This window comes from Delphinus delphis, chromosome 1 (genome assembly GCF_949987515.2).
Source record: "Delphinus delphis chromosome 1, mDelDel1.2, whole genome shotgun sequence".
Classification (NCBI taxonomy): domain Eukaryota; kingdom Metazoa; phylum Chordata; class Mammalia; order Artiodactyla; family Delphinidae; genus Delphinus; species Delphinus delphis.
The window spans coordinates 34,203,322-34,222,978 of NC_082683.1; the positions used below are offsets into that span (position 1 = coordinate 34,203,322).

The 19,657-nt window shown below is 43.6% G+C and overlaps 1 protein-coding gene across 1 annotated transcript in view; it reads left to right on the forward strand.

Moving 5' to 3' along the window:
* Nucleotides 1–19,196, forward strand: part of RIMKLA (ribosomal modification protein rimK like family member A) — a 29,455-nt gene extending 10,259 nt beyond the window's left edge. Inside the window, exons 2-5 of the mRNA XM_060004208.1 lie at nt 5,385–5,615; nt 8,979–9,065; nt 14,382–14,585; nt 17,554–19,196. Of these exons, the coding sequence (XP_059860191.1) occupies nt 5,385–5,615; nt 8,979–9,065; nt 14,382–14,585; nt 17,554–18,044 (1,013 nt within the window). The 3' untranslated portion in view covers nt 18,045–19,196. The remainder of the gene's footprint in view (nt 1–5,384; nt 5,616–8,978; nt 9,066–14,381; nt 14,586–17,553) is intronic.
* Nucleotides 19,197–19,657: the final 461 nt, after the last annotated feature.

Consider the following 19,657-nt stretch of genomic DNA (forward strand, 5'->3'; position numbering starts at 1 on the left):
TCTTGCCCTACACTGCCGCTGCCACCGGTCTAACCATCAGCACCTGAATCTCTGCCTGAGGGCTTTCTCTGGTCACAGAAGCTCACTTTGCCCACACATGCATGGCAAGCCGGAAGGACCAGGGAATTAATACCACACCCCTCGATCAGCTCTCAACCAAAGACAGGGTTGGTATATAAATATTATAAATTGCTAGCTTCCTCGCCCCTTGGGTGGGGTAACCAAGGAGTGTGCACTAAACCGTTTCTTATTGTCGCCCAGCAAGATTAAGCCCTGGGTGCCAAGGTGATCACTCACTTCATAACACACCTTTTATTTGCAGCATTGCCTTCTCTACTTCCCCCTCCAGTGTTTCTTGAAATTGCCACCGTGATAATAGACCTCTTGCACTTCAGTCCTTATCTCCAGCAGTCCTTCTGGGGAAACCCAAACTAACACTGGGCTTGGCCCAAAGTAGGTGCTCAATAAATCTTCACTGAATGAATGCATGAAACAATAAATATGTGTTGAGTGACTGAATGAATTAAAATTATGTTGATATATTTCTCTGTAAGGAGATGATAAGCTCCTGGTATGCAGAGATCACCTGGCTCATCTTTGTATTCCTGCTTCAGAGTATGTCTGATTCATCTCAACAGTTCAGTGAAGGTTGAATTGAATTAAATGACCTCAAATTAGCAGTTGGTGGAAAGAGAAGGTGGCCACATCATGACTGTGGGTCTTAATGAGGTAGAGGTGAGATGTCTCTGGGCATCGTAACAAAGACCTTTAAAAGGGAAAGAGGAGTGGCATAGCATCTACTCGGTAAGAATAAAAGTAACTTCCTTATGAGAAAATGCTGTGGGGTAGGGTAGAAAGAGACCAGAGAAGAACTGGAGAGTGATTGAGCTGAGCCAGATCATGTTTGGGATGACAGCTCTCCCTCCTAACACAACACAGTCATGTGCAGCACTTAATGGATTATTATCCGCTTATGTTATTTGTAGTGTTGATTCATTTTTAACAACTCTCAGAGCTTCGCTACCAGCCATGGTTACATGATCCTGCCCAAATGTAATGGTCCTAAAAGCTGCTGTAAGTGAGGTCCTTGCTTGCTCTCCTGCTACAGTGTCCTGCTGTTTTCTTATTTCTGCCACTTGCTTTGTACATGAAGGGGTTTTGTGGGGTTTTTTTCCTAGCGTACAAGAAGCCAGTTTAGTTTTGAAGCTTGCTTTTTAGTTGTGAAGCCAGGGATGCATATGTGTGTACATGAATGAGTGTTGTGTGCCCACTGGTCTGGACCCACTGTGCATCAGTTCTGTGTAAATGCAAAGACTTTGACAGTCAGATCTAGTGCAGGGATGCATATACAAGATGTCTTCTTTTTTTAATTGAAGCGTAGTTGATTTACAATGTCGTGCTAATTTCTGCTGTATGGCAAAGTGACTCAGTTATACATATATATACATTCTTTTTTTATATTCTTTTCCATTATGGTTTATCCCAGGATACTGAATACAGTTCCCTGTGCTATATAGCAGGACCTTGTTGTTTATTTACTCTAAATGTAATAGTTTGCATCTGCTAACCCCAAACTCCCAGTCCATCCCTCTCCCTCCCTCCCTCCCCCTTGGCAACCACAAGTCTGTTCTCTATGTTGTTTTGTTTTTTTTTTTTAACAAGATGCCTTTAATTTAAATGCAATAATACATATGAATGTTCTTGGCAAAGTTCCTCAGACACAGTAGATGATCAGTAAAAATGTTAGGCAAATGCAGATCTGGATGACTGCACCTTTTATTTTCCATGCTTCTTCCCTGTATTGGTATGAATGATTGAGAATGGGTTTTAATTCTTAGAGCTCTACTTTCCAGTAATGACTTGTTTCTTTCTAAAGCTATTTCTCTGTATTATTAACACATTTCTTTGCTGTTGTACATATAAATGCAAAAGTCTAGTTTTGTAGAATTAATTTAATCCAATATATAGGTTAGAAAAAAAACAGCCTCAGTTCTTTGGAAAAGTTACTCATTTTTCCATCTTGTTTTTAATACATTAAAATATTTCCAAATATAAATAATAGAGTCAAAAACATAATTACCCATAAAAGTATATTATTCTTTTTAGAAGTAATATGGAGAAAATATTGTGGTTTCAAAAAGTTGATTTAGACTAGGTTGGCTATTGGTCATTATACTAACTAGTTTGGGGACTGATCTTTTTCACGATCTTATTGACCTGTTGGGGGACATAGTGATCATTTTAGTTTTAAAAAAAAAGTGGTTTGAGGCTAAATAGTAAATCTCAATCCCAGTCTAGCAATCTGGGAGATCCCCAAATATCCCAGAAGTAACTCAGCTCCTTTCCCCCCACCTTGCTTCCCAGGTCAAGGTGATGCCTGAGGGCACTAGGGCACTCAATCACGTGAAATCCCTTGTTATTGAGGGCACGAGGCCCTCATTGTTCAGGGCTTTCCTTCCGTTGCTGGCAGCCAAGCAGAGCCCTGCCCTCCTTGGGGTCCTGCATCAGCACTTCATTCCCTTGGTTTAAGGCCCATAGATTGCAGTGGGAACATTAAGGATCCCAGGAAAGGTGACACATTAAGCTCCATCCTTTCCCAAGAGGAGATATCAATGGGGAGAGGGAGAGAGATCACTAAGTGGTTAAAAGCTTCAGAATTCACTGACAGGTTTGCCAAGTGCCAGCCTTAAACCCAAACTGTGCTTGGCCGTGGCTCTGTGGAATTGCTCTTCCTGCTAAAGGATGCCACGGTGAGCAGCAGACTCTTGTCTCCTACTTCTAGAAATGGTGATTTAGACAACGTGCAAACAGCAAAGAAAATGGGCATGAACATGGGACAAGGGATGTTGCCCCTTAGCAAGGATGCTGGAGCTGGGTCAATGGGCAGAGAAGTAACTGGTTGTGCATATGTTTTCCCTAAACACGTCACGTCCCTCTCTGCACAGAGCTGGACGGCCAGCACAGTCAGAGACCAGACCTGTCTAACTGCTTGGGAGAGCCTTTTCAGCTCCACGTTAACCCATTCCATTCTTCATTTATTAAAGGCTTCAGTTGGAATGAGCCAGGCCCAAAGATTTACCTTTGGAGAAGAGAGATGAAATCCTGGTAAGACTTCCTAGGTGTACGTGAATCTGCTTATCGAGGCTGAGCTGTCTCTCTCCACTTGTGGTTGGTATTTCCAGAAATGACTGAATTCTTTTCTTCCCATTTAGAAGTTTTACCGTTTGTCTGTGGTCTCATGTTGAGATTGAAAACCCAGACGTTTCTGCTGCTTCTCATCTCTCTAGGTCACTTTTCTGTTGCAAAGCCATTTTTTGTCATCAGGTGGTACAAATCTCCATACAGCATCCTACCTTGCTCTGTAGAGTGTCTGTGCAATAATAACGCCAGTGCCTTGCATATCTATAGCGTTTTGTGGTTCTCAAAGCATTTTTGCATATATTATCTCATTATGTAATGTTGTTCTGGGCTGTTGCTTTTCCCCTCAGTGTTCTGTATTTTACTTGCCATTTTCACCAACTTGAATACTTTTCTTTCTTCTACCAGTTTTGAGGATATTATTCAGGGTTTACTCTTTTCCCCCTTTCATATTATTTTCCCCAGGGGCGCTAAGTGGCAAAGGAAAACGCATGTATAAATGATACTGTTTTCTGATGGCAAAGTAAAGATAACCTGAATGCTCTTTACAAATCACCCCTGAGAATTATATTCCATTTCCTTGGGTTCACACTATCAGCAGAAGTACTAAAAACAATTTAACTTAATGATTGTGCTTACTCTCTTTTTTTTAAATTGGTGAAACCTCTAGAATGAGAGGAAACTGTGCAAGTTAGATCCATGTAGTAGTTTTGTGGTTTTGGTTTTTCTGTTTGCTTGCTTTTGTTTTGTTTTGCTTAGAGTTTTTATATTGATATTATTCATCCCACAATAGAGGAATAGTAACTTCCTTAGTACCTTTTGTTTTCTTGGAGTTGTATGGTTGTACACTTTTATCACTTATGAAAGCGAAGATGCTTTAGGTTAAAGCCTAAAAGATGGTTCTCAAACTGTGTTTAAAATGTTTTCTGTAGAGCACTTTAGAGACTCCTTTAAGGTTCACTAAGGCAGACCAAGTAGTTCCCTGAACTCACTTCTCATTGCCCTATCCAGTCTATTTCCTGTCTCCATCATTCCATCCCCAGATGCTGGGTGCACCGGAGATGCCTACGTAACTACTTAGAGTAATGCAAACCATAGGATATCAGGGTTGAAAGAGATCAAGCAGGTTGCTGTGAACTAATTAACTTTTGCATTCCTTCTGTGCCATCCTCGGATGACTCATGAGCCTCACTCAGCCCATTCCATCCTAAGGCAGAGGAAAAGTATCCCTTTTGTTGAGCCCAAATCTATCTCCATGTAGCTTCTGTATAATGAAACAAACACTGAGTGCCTATCAAGCAGCAGATACTGTTCTAGGCGCTGGGGATACAGAAGTGAACAGTCAGACAAAATAATGCTCTTTTGGATAGCTCCTCAGCTGTACCTCCTGAGGTCATAGAAGACAAGCCAAATAATTCTTCTGCATGGAGCCGCACAGATAATTGAGACTGCACTCCTGTTCCTCTGAGTCTTCACTACAAGCTAATACTACCAGTTCATCCAGTATCATACAGGTTTAAGTCCTTTGGCTATATAGACCAATTGTTCTGTGATGCATTCTAGTTTTTCTTAATATTGAATTGATTTTTAGTATATTGATTTTTTTAAAGTTTTTTGGTATCAAGGTAATACACAGTTGGAGATATTTTGGAAAATACTGATAAGTATAAATAGAAAATCATCTATAGTCCCATTACCCACTGTTAAAATGTTGGTATATTTCCTTCTAGCGTTTTCTAACTCGTACTGATAATTTTGTATCCTGTTTTTTTTACCTAACATTGACATTTTTACATTCATTATATTCGTAATATTCCAGATGACTTTTAAAGATGAAGTCATAAGAGTGGTAAAGATACCATAAGTGACCTACTGCATTCCTTGTCATTAAGTCTCCAGCCTCCTAAGCCACTACATTTTGAGTAACACTAGTCCTACATGGAAGGAGGGTGCTGGACTGCATTATCTCCTATGGATTCTTCTAACTTGGATTATTCTTGATATGCTGCTCTTCCCCCGCCCCCGCCCCACCCTGTTCATTCTTTTGTGTTTCCTCAATGTCGTGCTCTGCCCATTTGTTTGGAGTATAGGGTAGACGGTAGCTTCTCATTACAACAGGATATCCAAGTGCCGTTTTCAAGGCTATCTTCCTGCTAGGTTCAGTCTTGAGGAGTCTGTTGGAACCAGTGCTTCTGGTGGGACTAGATGATGGCCAGCCCAGAGCTCATTTCTTCCTTTGATTGCAGGCCTGCAGCTGAACCAGAAGGCGCTCACCACTTTCCCAGACGTGGTGCTCGTCCGGGTGCCCACACCCTCAGTGCAGTCGGACAGTGACATCACCGTCCTGCGACACCTGGAGAAGTTGGGCTGCCGCTTAGTCAACCGCCCACAGAGCATTCTAAACTGCATCAACAAATTCTGGACATTCCAGGAGCTGGCTGGACATGGGGTCCCCATGCCGGACACCTTCTCCTATGGTGAGTGTCCTTAAAATAGGATTGAGACTTGTCTTTCCAAATAGCCTGCATCCCTATGTTCTCTCTCCCCAGAAGGCCTCTGGCATCTCTTGTTGGTTTTCAAGGCGAATCTGTTCATCTTAGATGATTCAACACCTTGAGTCTTTATCATAGTCATTCCCTCTGTCTGAAATGTCTTTGCTTCTTTCTCTCTGGAATTCATTCATTAAATATGTAGCTGGTACACACTGTGTGCCAACTACCACAATAGGCTCTAGGCTCTAGCAACAAGTAAGAGAGTCCTACCCTCAGGGCATTCCCAGTTCATCAGAGGCAGTTTCAGTGCAGTGCCAGGATAAGAGTTAGCGCAAGGTGGTATGGGAATACACAGGAGAGCTCCTAATTTCGTTTAGTAGGTGATGAGGAAAGAAGGCTTCCCAAAAGAGAGAACATCTAAACTAGCTGAAGTTATCCAGCTAAAGCAAGGGGGACAGGGGAGCAGTCTAAGAAGAAAGCAGAATATAGAAAGACCTAGAGGCAAGAGAGAACATGACCGATTGGTGGTATTTTGAGTAGTTTGTGGAACGTCAAGGAGATAGGGTTGAGATATAAGGCTAGAAAGATAAGAAGTCACCATATACAGTACATGAAAGAGATCAGGGGTAATCCTGAGACTAACAGGAAGTTATTGGAGGGCTTTAAGCAAGGAAATGGCCTGATCGGAGTTCAGAATGTCACTTTGGCTACACTGTGGAGAAGGAATTGGACCAGGGGCAAAGTAGAGACAGGATATGTACTGGTAGGCTTTATAAACAATGCAAATGAGCAATGATAGTCTAAACTAAGGTGGCCATAGTAAGAATGAAGATAAGTGAACAGATTCAGGACTTAGGAAGGAGACAGAAATATTAGGACATGATGATTGAGTGGCTATGAGGAGCATGGAGAGGAATCAAGAGTGACTCTGGTTTCTGGTTTGGGCAACCAGATGTGAAAGCAAACACTCACTGAGACTACAACCATGGGAGAGGAGAAACAGATTGGTGGGTAGGGCAAGGCATTGTCGGAAGAGGTTATTATAGTTTGGGACACATTCTGTTTGAGGTGTCTGTAGTATATAAAAGTAAAACTATTCAGTAGGCAGCAGATAAATGGATCTGGAGCTCCTGAGAGAGGTGTAGACTAAGGAAGTGGATTTGGAAACTTCCATTATGTTAAGTGAAGTCACAAGAACGGACGAGATTACTCAGGGAGAAGATGCAGAATGAAGAGAGGCCTGAGCTGTACACCTAAAATGGTTCAAATGGTAACTTTTACGTTATGTCTATTTTACCACAATAAAATAACAACATTTAATAAAAGAGGGTTCGAGAGGGAATCCTTTAGGGAATAGGAAAAGGAAGAAGGACCTATGCAAGAGGCCAAGTAAGAGCACCTGGAGAGGTGAGAACAGAAAGAAGAGAGATGACAGAAGCCAATGGAAAGAACATCCCAAGAAGGATGGTGTAATTAAAAGGGGTGTTTAATTCTGAGAGGATGCGTAACATACTCATGGAGATGTGTGTTGGATTTAGCAACAGGGAATTCAATGAACACAGCTTCAGTTCAACCATAGGGAGAAAAGCCAACTTGTCAAGGATGAGGAAGTGAATGGGAAGTGAGGAAACTGAAACCCTTTGAGTAGCTTGATTGTAAGGATACAAGGTTGTAGTTAAGAGATGATGCAGGGTGAAGGAATGGGTTTTATTTGTTTAAGATGGGAGATTACTGAGCATGTTTAAAATGCTGCTGGAATTCTGAACTGAGAGGTTGAAGATACAGCAGAGAGGGGACACTTAATGGTGCAAGATCCCTGAGGAGGTGAGAGGGAAAGGGGTCCGAGGCACAGGTGCGGGGATGGCCTCAGATAAGCAGGACCCCTCTTGCACTGTATTATAAGGGAAGGACAAAAGGATGGCTAGAAAGGAGTTATATTTATCAGTGGGTGTCAGGAAGCTGGGAGTTCTCTTCTTATAAAATGTCCTCATTGTAAAGATGCCCCTGATTATCTACACAGCCTTTTCATGCTGCTTTATTTTTTTTTAATCATTAGCACTTTTGGGACAGGTCTTATTAGTATCCCAGAGTATTTTGCTTTGCAAAAAATTGATGAACTGGGCTTCCCTGGTGACGCAGTGGTTGAGAGTCCGCCTGCCGTTGCAGGGGATGCGGGTTCGTGCCCAGGTCCGGGAAGATCCCACATGCTGTGGAGTGGCTGGGCCCGTGAGCCATGGCCACTGAGCCTGTGCGTCTGGAGCCTGTGCTCCGCAATGGGAGAGGCCGCAGCAGTGAGAGGCCCGCATACTGCAAAAAAAAAAAAAAAAAAATTGATGAACTACAGTATCACCTGTGGTAGGTAGAATAATGGTCCCCCAAAGATTAATATTCATATTTTTTAAATGAAGGCTTAAAGGAGTGTAGTGGAGCCAATTCGGGCTTTCAAATCATGCCTTACCTTTGGGTGAGAAATATCCCAGGCTTGGTTTCTTTGGGTATTGGTTTTCTACTGCAGTACAACAATCTACTGAAAACTTAGCAGCTTAAACAACACCCATTTATCATCTCACAGTTTCTGGAGGTCTGAAGTCCAGCCACAGCATAGCTGGACTCTTTGCTTAGGTCTCGCCAGGGCAGCTGGGCTGGGACCACATCTGAGGTCTGGGGTCTTCCAGGCTTACTGTTGGCATTCAGTTCCTTGTAGTTGTAGGACTGAGGTTCCCACTTGCTTGCTGGCTGTCAACTGAGGGCCATTCTCAGCTCTTAGAGGCTGCCTGTTGGCCCTGTCACATGGACTTCTCTCCAACATGGCAGTTTGCTCCCTCAAGGCCAGCAGGAGAGTTTCTCTGATGCTTCACCTTCTTTTACAGGGCTCTCCTGATTAGGTCAGGTCCACCAAGAATCATCTCCCTTTTGATTAACTCAAAGTCAACTGATTATTAGCCTAATTGCAGGAATGCTATCCCAGCATAGTCACTTGTCCCCCCTACACTCAGGAGAGGGGGTTATACAGAGCACGTACACCAGCGGGTAGGAATCTTGGGGGCCTTCTTAGAATTCTGCCTACCACAGCCAAGGTAAGGGAAGAATCCCTGCCCTGCCTGCGGGGTTGTCATGACGACTGCGTGAACCAGAGCGCGTGAAGCCGCTGCCAGGTGGCCGCGCGTGGTAATGCTGCTTTCCTGATCTCTCTGTTCCCACCTTTTGTGTGGCACTTGCACAGTGCATGTCTGTCCGATGGAATGGGTTCACATTGCCTTAAGCAGAGGGATGTGAGGGCTCCAAAGAATTCCCCCAGAGCCCTGGACCATCAGCCTCACCTTCACTGACTTTTGCTTTTCTTGACAGGTGGGCATGAAGACTTTTCAAAAATGATTGATGAAGCCGAGCCGCTGGGCTACCCAGTCGTGGTGAAGAGCACGCGCGGACACCGGGGTCAGTGCCCCTCTTCCCGGACTTCTGTTTGGGCCTCCTCTCTGCTCGGAGGAGACGGAGCTCCCCCTTGCGGAGCTTGTGGTGTAGTCCCTACTTCTGTCCCCTCCTCGCTGTCCGCACTGTCCTTGCTTTGTTCAGACCCTTCCCAGCCCTTCCCTGGACTCTGGCAGCAGACTCCTGACTTGATTCTGACTGCTTTCCCTAACTTCACTGCCAGGGCATCCTGTATTCGTTGGGGGGAGCAATTTCTCTGAAACAAAGATCTCTTCTTGTCACTCCTTTGCTGAAAAACCCTCCCAAGAACTGGTGTTGCCTATTACATACTGTTTATATTCCTCACCGTGGCACTGAAGGCCCTGGACGAACAGCATCCATCTTCCTTTGCAACTTTCTCTAGCCACGTGAACCCTCTGTAATCCATTCCAGACTAGACCATGTATTCTGCTGTTTTTAAACCTCTGCTCTCTTCCCTTTGCTGGGAACGCCATCTTCCCCTGCCCTCTAGTGAACTTCTGCTCGGGCTTTAAGGCCAGCTCCACGTCATTTCTTCTCTGTCCACATCCCTGGTCTCCTTCCCTCTCTTCCAGACAAAATTAATTGCCCTTCCCTTTGTGTTTCCGAAGCACTTCATCCATGCCGCTAGCATAGTACTACGGCTTATGACAGTTATAGATTTATGTGCCTTTTCCCCTTTTTGACTGTGAGCTGCTCAGGGGGTGGGAACCAGGTCCTGCCCATCTCTGTCTCCAAGACCTACTACAGTGCTCAAGACATAGTAGTTGAAGAGGACGTATGCAGCAGAAAGCCATCCCCCTCCCTTGTGGTATGAGAGCGAGTACCTCCTGATGATACCCAGATGGCATCCTTAACTGCTCAGGGCATCTGGAATGAGAGGAGGTACCCTAATGGACATGGAATGAGCAGTTCCCATGAACTTGACACACTCACTGCTCTCATCTCCATTGTGTAGAGAGTAGAGAAGTAGCACTTCAGGGCGATGGCTGGTGAATGCCTGTCTGAGCCAAACGGAGGGAGGGGCCCACTCTGCCCTGAGTCAGGGAAGGCTTCGGTGGAAGAAAAGGAGACTTAAGTTGGAATGTGGAGTTTGAACCGGATGAGCAACATACAGAAACAGGTGTGGGCAAAGCAACCTGGGAAAGGAAAGGGGTCCTGCTAAGAAGTGAGAGAAATGAGTTTGGGTGGCGAGATGGGGCTGAGTATGATTCACATGTACTACAGTGCAAAAATGCAATGTCTCAACTGGTTTTTTATTGTGGTAAAATATACATAAAATAAAACTCAGCTAATCTTTATTGAGTGCCCACAAAGTGCCAAGGAGATACAGAAAGGAACAGAACAAAAATTCCTGCCCTCCAGGAGCTCACATTGTAGAAGGGAAAGACAGACACTAAACAAATTAAATAGAAGATATAGTATTTTTAGATATTTTTAAAATTGAGATATAATTCACAAAACAAAAATGTACCATTTTAAATTATATAATTCAGAGGATTTTAGTATCTTCACTCTTCTGTACAACCATTACACTATCTCATTCCATAACATTTCCATCACCCCAAAAAGAAACCCTGTACTTGTTAAAGGTCAGTCCCAATGGCCCCTCCCCTAGTCCCTGGCAACCACTAATCTGTTTTCTGTTTCTATGGCTTTGCCTCTTTTGGACATTTCATATCAATGGAACCATACAATATGTGGCCTTTTGTGTGGGTTTCTCTGACTTAGCATAATGTTTGCAAGGATCATCATGTTGCAGCATGGATCCGTTTTTTATCCCTTTTTATGACTCAGTAATGTTCTATTGTATGGATATGCCACATTTTGTTTATCTGTTCATCTGGTGATGGACATTTGGGTTGCTTTACTTTGTGGCTATTATAAATAATGCTGCTATGAACATTCATGTACAAGTTTTTGTGTGAACATATGTTTTCTTTTCTCTTGGGTATACACCTAAGAGTAGAATTGCAGGGTCGTATGGTAACTCTGTGTTTAACTTTAGGGGAGCTGCCAAACTGTTTTCCACAGCAGTTATGCCATTTTACATTCCCACCAGCGATGTATGAAGTTCCAATTTCTTCACATACTAAACAAAACTTTTATATTGGGTATATTAATTTGCCTCGACAAATTATGCAAATAGTCACCATACCTCCACCATAAAAACAAGCCACAAGCCACAATGCGTGTTTTCCAAGCATTAGTAATGTGTGGGCCCACTTTATATATTTATTTTTAAAGTCTTTTTTAAACTTGAAGTATAATTGACATGCAAACATTATATTAGCTTCAGGTGTACAACATAGTGATCCGATATTTGTCTATATTGCAAAATGATCACAATAGGTCTAGTTAACATCTGTCACCATACATAGTTACATAATTTTTTTCTCTTATTATGAAAACTTTTAAGATTTACTTTCTTAGCAACTTTTAAATGTGTAATTTGTTTTTATTATAGCCATCCTACTGGGTGTAATGTGGTATATTATTATGGTTTTGATCTGTAGTTCCCTAATGACTAACATTGAACATCTTTTCATAGTATTGGCCATTTGTATATCTTCTTTGAAGGAATGACTATTCAAATCCTTTGCCCATTTTCCAGTTGGCTTATTGGTCTTTTATTGACTTTTTTACAGCTCTTTATATATTGTGGCTACTACTGTCTTATCAGATACATAATTTGAGCATGATGTTTTCCCACTCTGTAGGTCGTGTTTTCACTTTTTTGATAGTATTCTTTGATACACAAAAGTTTTAATGAAGTTCAATTTATCTATTTTTTCCTTTGGTTACTTGTATTTTTGATGTCATTTTGTGCTTGCCTAATCCAAGGTCACACAGATTTACACCTATCTCTCCCCCTAAGAGTTTTACAGTTTTAGCCGTTACATTTGGGTCTTTGAGCCATTTTAAATTAATTTTTGTATATGGTGTGATGAAGGTCCAACTTCATCCTTTTGCCTGTGGATATCCAGTTTTCCCAGTATTATTTGTTGAAGAGACTGTTAGTTCCCCACTGAATGCTCTTGGAATTCTTGCCAAAAATCAAAAATTGACCATCTGTACGAGAGTTTATTCTGGGCTCTCAATTGTATTCCATATCCTTATGCCAGGCCACACTATCTTGTTACTGTAACTTGGTAGAAAGTTTTGAAATTGGGAAATACAAGTCCTCCAACTTTGTCCTTCTTTCTCAAGATTGCATTGGCTATTTGGGGTCCCTTGCATTTACATATGAATTTTAGGATCATCATATCGATTTCTGCAAAACAGGAAGTTGGAATTTTGGTGGGGATTGCCCTGAGTTTGTAGATCAATTTGAGGAGTATTGCCATCTTAACAATATTAATCTTCCAATTTCTGAACATGGAATGTCTTTGCATTTATTTCAATCTTTAAGTTCTTCCAAATATTTTGTAGTTTTCAGTGTATAAGTCTTGAGCTTCTTTGGTTAAATGTATTCCTAAGTTTTTTTATTCCTTTTGATACTATCGTAAATGGAATTGTGATCTTAATTTTATTTTCAGATTGGTCGTTGCTAGTGTAGCACACACATCTTAGGGAAAATGGATAGGGAGTAAACAAAGTCACAGCAGTTGTTAGGCTCTAGTATATGGAAATAAATCTAAAGAAGGCAGTGGACTCATGCAGGCTATGCCTTTGAGAAAGTTACTAATCCTGTGGACCTTTATTTTCCTCTTCTGTAAAACAAAAATAACTATCCTTGTCCTAATGGCTTCATAGAGCTAGTATGAAGTGTAAGAGAAATAATTTTTTTAAAAAATAAAGTGTTTGGGGCTTCCCTGGTGGCGCAGTGGTTGAGAGTCCGCCTGCCGATGCAGGGGACGCGGGTTCGTGCCCCGGTCCGGGAGGATCCCACATGCCGCGGAGCGGCTGGGCCCGTGAGCCATGGCCGCTGAGCCTGCGCGTCCGGAGCCTGTGCCCTGCAGCGGGAGAGGCCACAGCAGTGAGAGGCCCGCGTACCGAAAAAATAAAAAAATAAAAAAATAAAGTGTTTGGCACACAGTAGATTATTAACTAATCTTAGTGCCCTTCCCCCTGCCCAGTTTTTTTCCTCCTTGCTTTCAAACTGTAGCTCCTTTATTAACTGCAGACTAAGCCCCATATTAGAACCTCTGTGCCAGGAACCAAGGAACAGAGTCCATATTTTTAGCCCCCATCTCTGCTGAAAATCCTACCTATGTCCAGAGAATCCCCAGTGCCTATCATTGAATCCCAGCCATCTGCTGCCAGATGCCAGATCTCCTGGTGCCAGATGTCCAATGATTGAGACATGTTTTGGAGGTTACTTTTTGGTCTTATATGCCACTAGGGGCTGATACCCATCCCTCTTTTTATTAAGACTTCAGAAATGTCCCACTCTTTTTAAGGTGGTGACACATATCTTAGGAAAACCGTCTCTTTTTTCCATGTTTGCGAACAAGAAGGATCAGGGTATGGTATGCTTATGTCAGGTTTACAGAGCAAACCTGTCAGGGCCCCCTGCTCATACCTGTTAGCTAATATGCAAATGGAAAAGCAGATGCCAAATAACTGCAAAAGCATAAGTGATTCAAGCAGAAAATACAGAATTTGGAGTCAGGAAGGAATGCTTTTCCCAGAGATCAATAGAAGTATGGATCATTCCTTTCAGAATTAAACGGGTACAGCCAAATAATAAGTTTCTTATGTTTAAAAGGAGGAAGCACGTCTGGCAGTGGCTCCCTCTTTGAACCCCCATAGTATCTTGCACAGACCTCTCCTGATGCTATATCAGGCTGTGTCATTATCTTTTGTGGGTCTCTCTCCATCTTGACTGGGAATTCCTCTAAAGTATGTTCAGTTAGTTATGTTCTGTAAGCATTGATTGACACTTGCTTTGTGCATCGAGCCTAGTGTGAGGTGTGAGGATTTAGAAAAAAAAGTGAGTGAGACATGGACTCTACCAAATCAGCATCCTGGGGTGATAGGCAGTGCTGACTGTTTCTGGAACCGAATTGACTAGATCCCTAGGAAGTTATTTTGGCCTCTTCTGGGCGTTTCTGGAATACATTTCGATTTCATTTTGAAAAAAGAGTTGTGAAAGGAGAAGGACCTGAGTAAAACCGAGAAAAAAATGAGGTTCGACGGCCATTTGATAAGACGCAAGAGTCGACTCAGAGAAGTTGAAGGGGCCACAGTGAGGCGAGTTGGGAAAGAATGGATGACTCTGGACCCGGAGGTGGGATAGCAAGGACTGTGCTCAGAGGCTTCTCTAACTACTTCTCTTGCTCTTTGTCTTTCTTCTTAAAGGAAAAGCTGTTTTTCTCGCAAGAGATAAACACCACCTCTCAGACATCTGCCATGTGATCCGCCACGATGTGCCCTACCTGTTCCAGAAGTACGTGAAGGAGTCCCACGGAAAGGATATCCGGGTGGTGGTAGTAGGTGGCCAGGTGATAGGCTCTATGCTTCGCTGCTCCACAGACGGACGGATGCAGAGCAACTGCTCTCTCGGTGAGGCACGAAAGCTCAGTCAGACTGTTGGTCAGGGGAGGCCACCAGGGTTTTTCATTAGGATGTTTGCACCCAGCCAGTGAATGTGTCTCGATCCCTCCTATCTGGTCAGACCGTCTGCAAGGCGCCAGGATCACAGAGAGGAATTAGAAACAAGCCCTTTCCCTTAGCAGCAAGCAGTCCAGGAGGGTGGCAGGTGGGTGTAAGTGCCATGACGGAGGTCAGGCCAGGGAGGTCAGGACACTGAGATTTGAACCCTGTCCTGTAGGTGTTAGGACTTGGCAGTCAGCTTTAAACAAGGGAGTGACATGAGGATTGGTGTTTGAGAAAAACTGACATCTGGGAAGAGGATGGATTGAAGGCATGAGAGGGAGGCAGGGAGTTGAGTTTGGAAGCTGTGGCAATAGCTCAGGCAAGAAGCAAGGAGAGTCTCAACTAAGGCAATGGGGAACTCCCTGGCAATCCAGTGGTTAAGACTCCACGCTTTCACTGCTGAGGGGGCTCGGGTTCGATTCCTGGTCCAGGAACTCCAGCAAGCCATGTGGTGCAGCCAAAAATAATAATTAAAAAAAAAAAAGAAACTGAAAACTAAGGCTATGGCTGGAGACATAGCATATTCTGCTTTTCCGTTGTAATTGAAGATTGTGTTTCTTTTTTCTTTTGAAAATTGTGTTTTTCTTATATGTTTGACGTTATTAGAAAGCTGCAGTTTATGTCTGGGTCAAATGCATAACCTCATCCCATTAACCTACTGATAAAGCTTGTTTTCAGTTTTGGTGCATGGAGATGGTCCCGGGGGAATGGGAATGTTCATCTTCATCACAGAAATCTATTGTCAGCCTCACGAGTGGAATTTGTATGTTGGTAATGTGAAAGAGTACCCAGTCGTTATTTCCTAGATCGCCAGATGAGTATACCAAGTCTGGTGACTAATGAAGAGGCTGAAACACCAATCTGGTCCTTCTTCCTGAGTGTGATTGAGCAGCCTCCCCAAGTGGACTCCAGGGTAGAGGCTGACAGTGTAGTAATTAATGAGAGTCCTTGCCCTTGGGCAGCTTATGGGCCAGTAAAGGAGAAGACGCATAAACAGATCATCATAAGGTACTGTGACTAAAGCGCTGTGATAGAAGCAAATGCTAGGCGCAGGTTGACACAGTGCTAAGTACCTAATATATTATCTCATTTAATTTTCATGACAATCCCATGTCTTACCACAGTATCGAACCTTATGTATTATCAGTTTGTCTTTTTCAGTCAGCTCACAAAATCCATTCTTTGGGGACTTCCCTGGTGGTCCAGTGGTTAGGACTCTGCAATTCCACTGCTGGGGCCCTAGGTTCGATCCCTGGTCAGGGAACTAAGATCCCACAAGCCATACGGCCAAAAGAAAAAACAAACAAAAAAATCCATTCTTTAACTAGAAAGTACACTGTTTTGTAATTTATCCATATTCCTGTTTTTGATGAGCTGTTTTAAAGCTGTTCAGTAGCCTTCTCCTCCCTCCACCACAGTAGCGGGTGGAAGGGGCAGAGTTAAGGTAAAGCCATTGGTTCCTGAGAATACAAGTGTTAAGTCTTTGCAAAGAGACTGAAGGAAGACAATTAAATCTGAGGTCTTAGCTTTTTAACAAGTAAGGGCAATCAGACTCTCTCTGACCTCGGTATGAGATTTTTGTCTCACAGGCCTCTCTCTTCTTAGAAGATAATAATTTTGTTTCTTCTAATTTCTAAAAGGAATTCATTCTCAATGTAGAAAATACAGCAAAGTCAAATGGAAAACGATATTTGTCATTAATCCCGCCATCTAGAGACAACCAATGTTAACATTTTGGTGTCGTTTCTGATGATGTTTTTTTGCATAATTATGGTCATACTGTACAGCCTTCAATCCTTTTGAGTATTTTCCCATGTGATCACGAACTCTATCATTTTTAGTAATGATTGTAAACTATGCTAATTAGCTACTGTGAGCTACTGTGAGCTAATTAGATTATAATTTTTCATTTACTCATCAACAAATATCGAGTGCCTACTATGTACCAGTATTTTGACTTTCCAGTATTTTAAGTGACTGCCATCAGCATCTTTGTGCATAAGCTTTTTTTCCCGATATGTAAGATTATTTCCTTCATGGTGGGATGACTGGGTCAGAGGATATAAACATTTTTTAAACTCTAGGAAAGAAACAATCATTACTTTCTCAAAGGGTGTCCTGATTTCCATCCGGACCTTTTGTTGGTAATAAAAATGCCCATCTTGCTGCCCTCCCCCGACATCCCTCACCTCTTCCTTGAAGGGTCATTTGACTCATTTGTCCAGTCGGTGCCTGGTGTTGTTGCCAAAATTCGGCCTCCGTACACTGGGGCCAGATTAAATCTCAGAGACAGAGTTTTGGTGAAGTATCATGGAAAGGAATAGTTTTATTGCTTTGCCAGGCAAAGGGGGCCACAGTGGGCTAATGCCCACAGGACTGTGTGTCCTGCCCTGGAGGGGGTAGTGAGGAGTCTTATAGTGTTCACGGAGCAGGGCGTGATCAGCTCGTGGACATTCTTCTGATTGGCTGGTGGTGAGGTAATGGGCTCTCAGCATCATCAACTTTCTGGTTCCAACCGGTCTGGGGTCTCCGTGCTTGTGGGCAGCATACATTTAACTTCTTCCACCTGCTGGGGGTTTCAGTATCTGCAAAACAGCTCACAGGATGTGGCTCAGAATATTAACTGCAGTCCTTGAGGAAGAGCTAAAGGTCCTTGACTTTGTTTAATGGCTAAAGTATTATTATCTTACCTTGCTTGACTGCTTTCCTTTCTTTCCGCATTTTCTCACTTCTCTGATTAAATTTATTCTTTGACTAAAGTTTTTCTACGACAAAGGGCAGGCAGAGGATATGGGTAGGGGTCTCTTCTAGGAAGGCCTTATACGGTCCTGCTCGGTTACAGTGTCACCATTACATCACTGCACTTTCCCCACAGGTGGCGTGGGCGTCATGTGCCCACTGACAGAACAAGGCAAGCAGCTGGCTATCCAGGTGTCCAACATCCTGGGCATGGACTTCTGTGGCATCGACCTCCTCATCATGGACGATGGGTCCTTTATGGTGTGCGAAGCAAACGCCAACGTGGGTTTCCTAGCCTTCGACCAGGCCTGCAACTTAGATGTGGGCGGGATCATTGCAGACTACACCATGTCCTTGCTGCCCAACAGGCAGACCGGGAAGATGGCTGTCCTCCCAGGACTGTCTAGTCCCAGGGAGAAGAAAGAGCCAGACAGCTGTGCTTCAGCTCAGGGAGTCACAGAGAGCGTCTACGCCATCAACAGCGGGTCTACCTCTAGCGAGAGCGAGCCTGAACTGGGAGAGATCCGGGGGTCCTCAGCAAGCACAGCGGGGGGCCCGGCCCCCATGCTGCCCGACCCTGGCTACAACATTAACGCCAGGATTGCTTCAGAATTAAAACTTCAGTGAGTTCCTGCTTTTTGGCAGCATTGAAACCAAATCCTACTGCTTCCCTAGTAGTTTTGAGCGAATAAAATCTGGACTAGTGTGATTTCATTTGCACAGAAACTAGAAATCCCATCTGGGCACTCAGCATTCTTTCTAACGATGATTGAAGCAAATGGCCTAGCTTTGTGGTTTTTATAAACACTAATATAAAACCCTCACCGAGAACAACATCCCGACTGATGGATTTGAGACCGATGTCTGCTGCAAGCAATTGGATGTTACGGCTGACTCTGTGCTGTGCTTCTGGCTTTTAGCAGTGGAGCCCATTAAATCAACGGCTCCTGGAAATACTGTACAAAAGAGCAACCACCGGACAGAGGCACGTGCAGAAGAGGTGGAACGTGACTGCAGTTGTGTGCTCTTCATTAAGTGTGTGTGTGTGTGTGTGTGTGTGTGTGTGTGTGAGAGAGAGAGAGAGAGAGAGAGAGAGAGAGGGAGAGAGATGCTCGGAGTATACACAGTCCCAGTGCTATTAGAGAATCAATCTCTGCTCCCCATCAATCACCATCTTGACCATATTTCTCTGACACTCAGGATATGGTGTTTTAAAGGGAGCTTCCTCCTTAGCATCTTCAATGCAGCACTTTGTAGAAAGTGAAATTGAGCGTCCTTTGACTTCACTCGTTGGCAAACATCCTGCTCTGTAACTGGGGCTTTCTACAGATTGCTTTGCCACTCCAAATATATAGATCCTGCTTCAACTAGCGCCAGCCCCAGCAGCCTCTTGCACCTTTGCTGCCTTTGGCCTCAGCTGGAAATGCACTTCAATGACCTAGTGGCCACACACTTTCTTCCTTAAGCATGCACTAGAACACCATGGACTTCTTTTCAATTGACTATTCACTTGACATTAGAAGCGAGTGGGTTTTTAATCCTAGAAAGCTACTGGAAGATAATCATTTCCCCCTCTCTTCTACTGAAACTTTACATAATTAGCTATAGGAGATTTTCTTGTATGAGTCGGTGTTGTGAGCCTGTTGGGTAGCTAGAGCCATTGGAAACACTCCAATCCCCTTGACATACTAGTCTTACCCAGGTTCCAGAGACCTGTCCTTACCCACTTTTCCACACTGGGGAGACTCAGGTATCAGGAATAACTCATTGCACATTTGGTGGGGGGGATGGGGGGTGGGGGGAGTGGATAATGTAGACATGACACCAAGTGCTTTTCATTTTAACTCTTCCAGCAGTAGATGATGACACTGCCCTTGGGAGAAGTCACGGACATGGAGTGTTTCATTTCTGCTTCTGTGAAGTATGACAAAAATGAGCAAGGCTACCTTTTTAACCAAATACACTAGAACATATGCACTCAAGAGTCAACATGGGGCTTCCCTGGTGGCGCAGTGGTTGAGAGTCCGCCTGCCGATGCGGGGGACACGGGTTCGTGCCCCGGTCTGGGAAGATCCCACATGCCACGGAGCGGCTGGGCCCGTGAGCCATGGCCGCTGAGCCTGCGTGTCCGGAGCCTGTGCTCCGCAACGGGAGAGGCTACAGCGGTGAGAGGCCCGCGTACCGCAAAAAAAAAAAAAAAAAAAAAAAAAAAAAGAGTCACCATGATTGTACTTATTTCC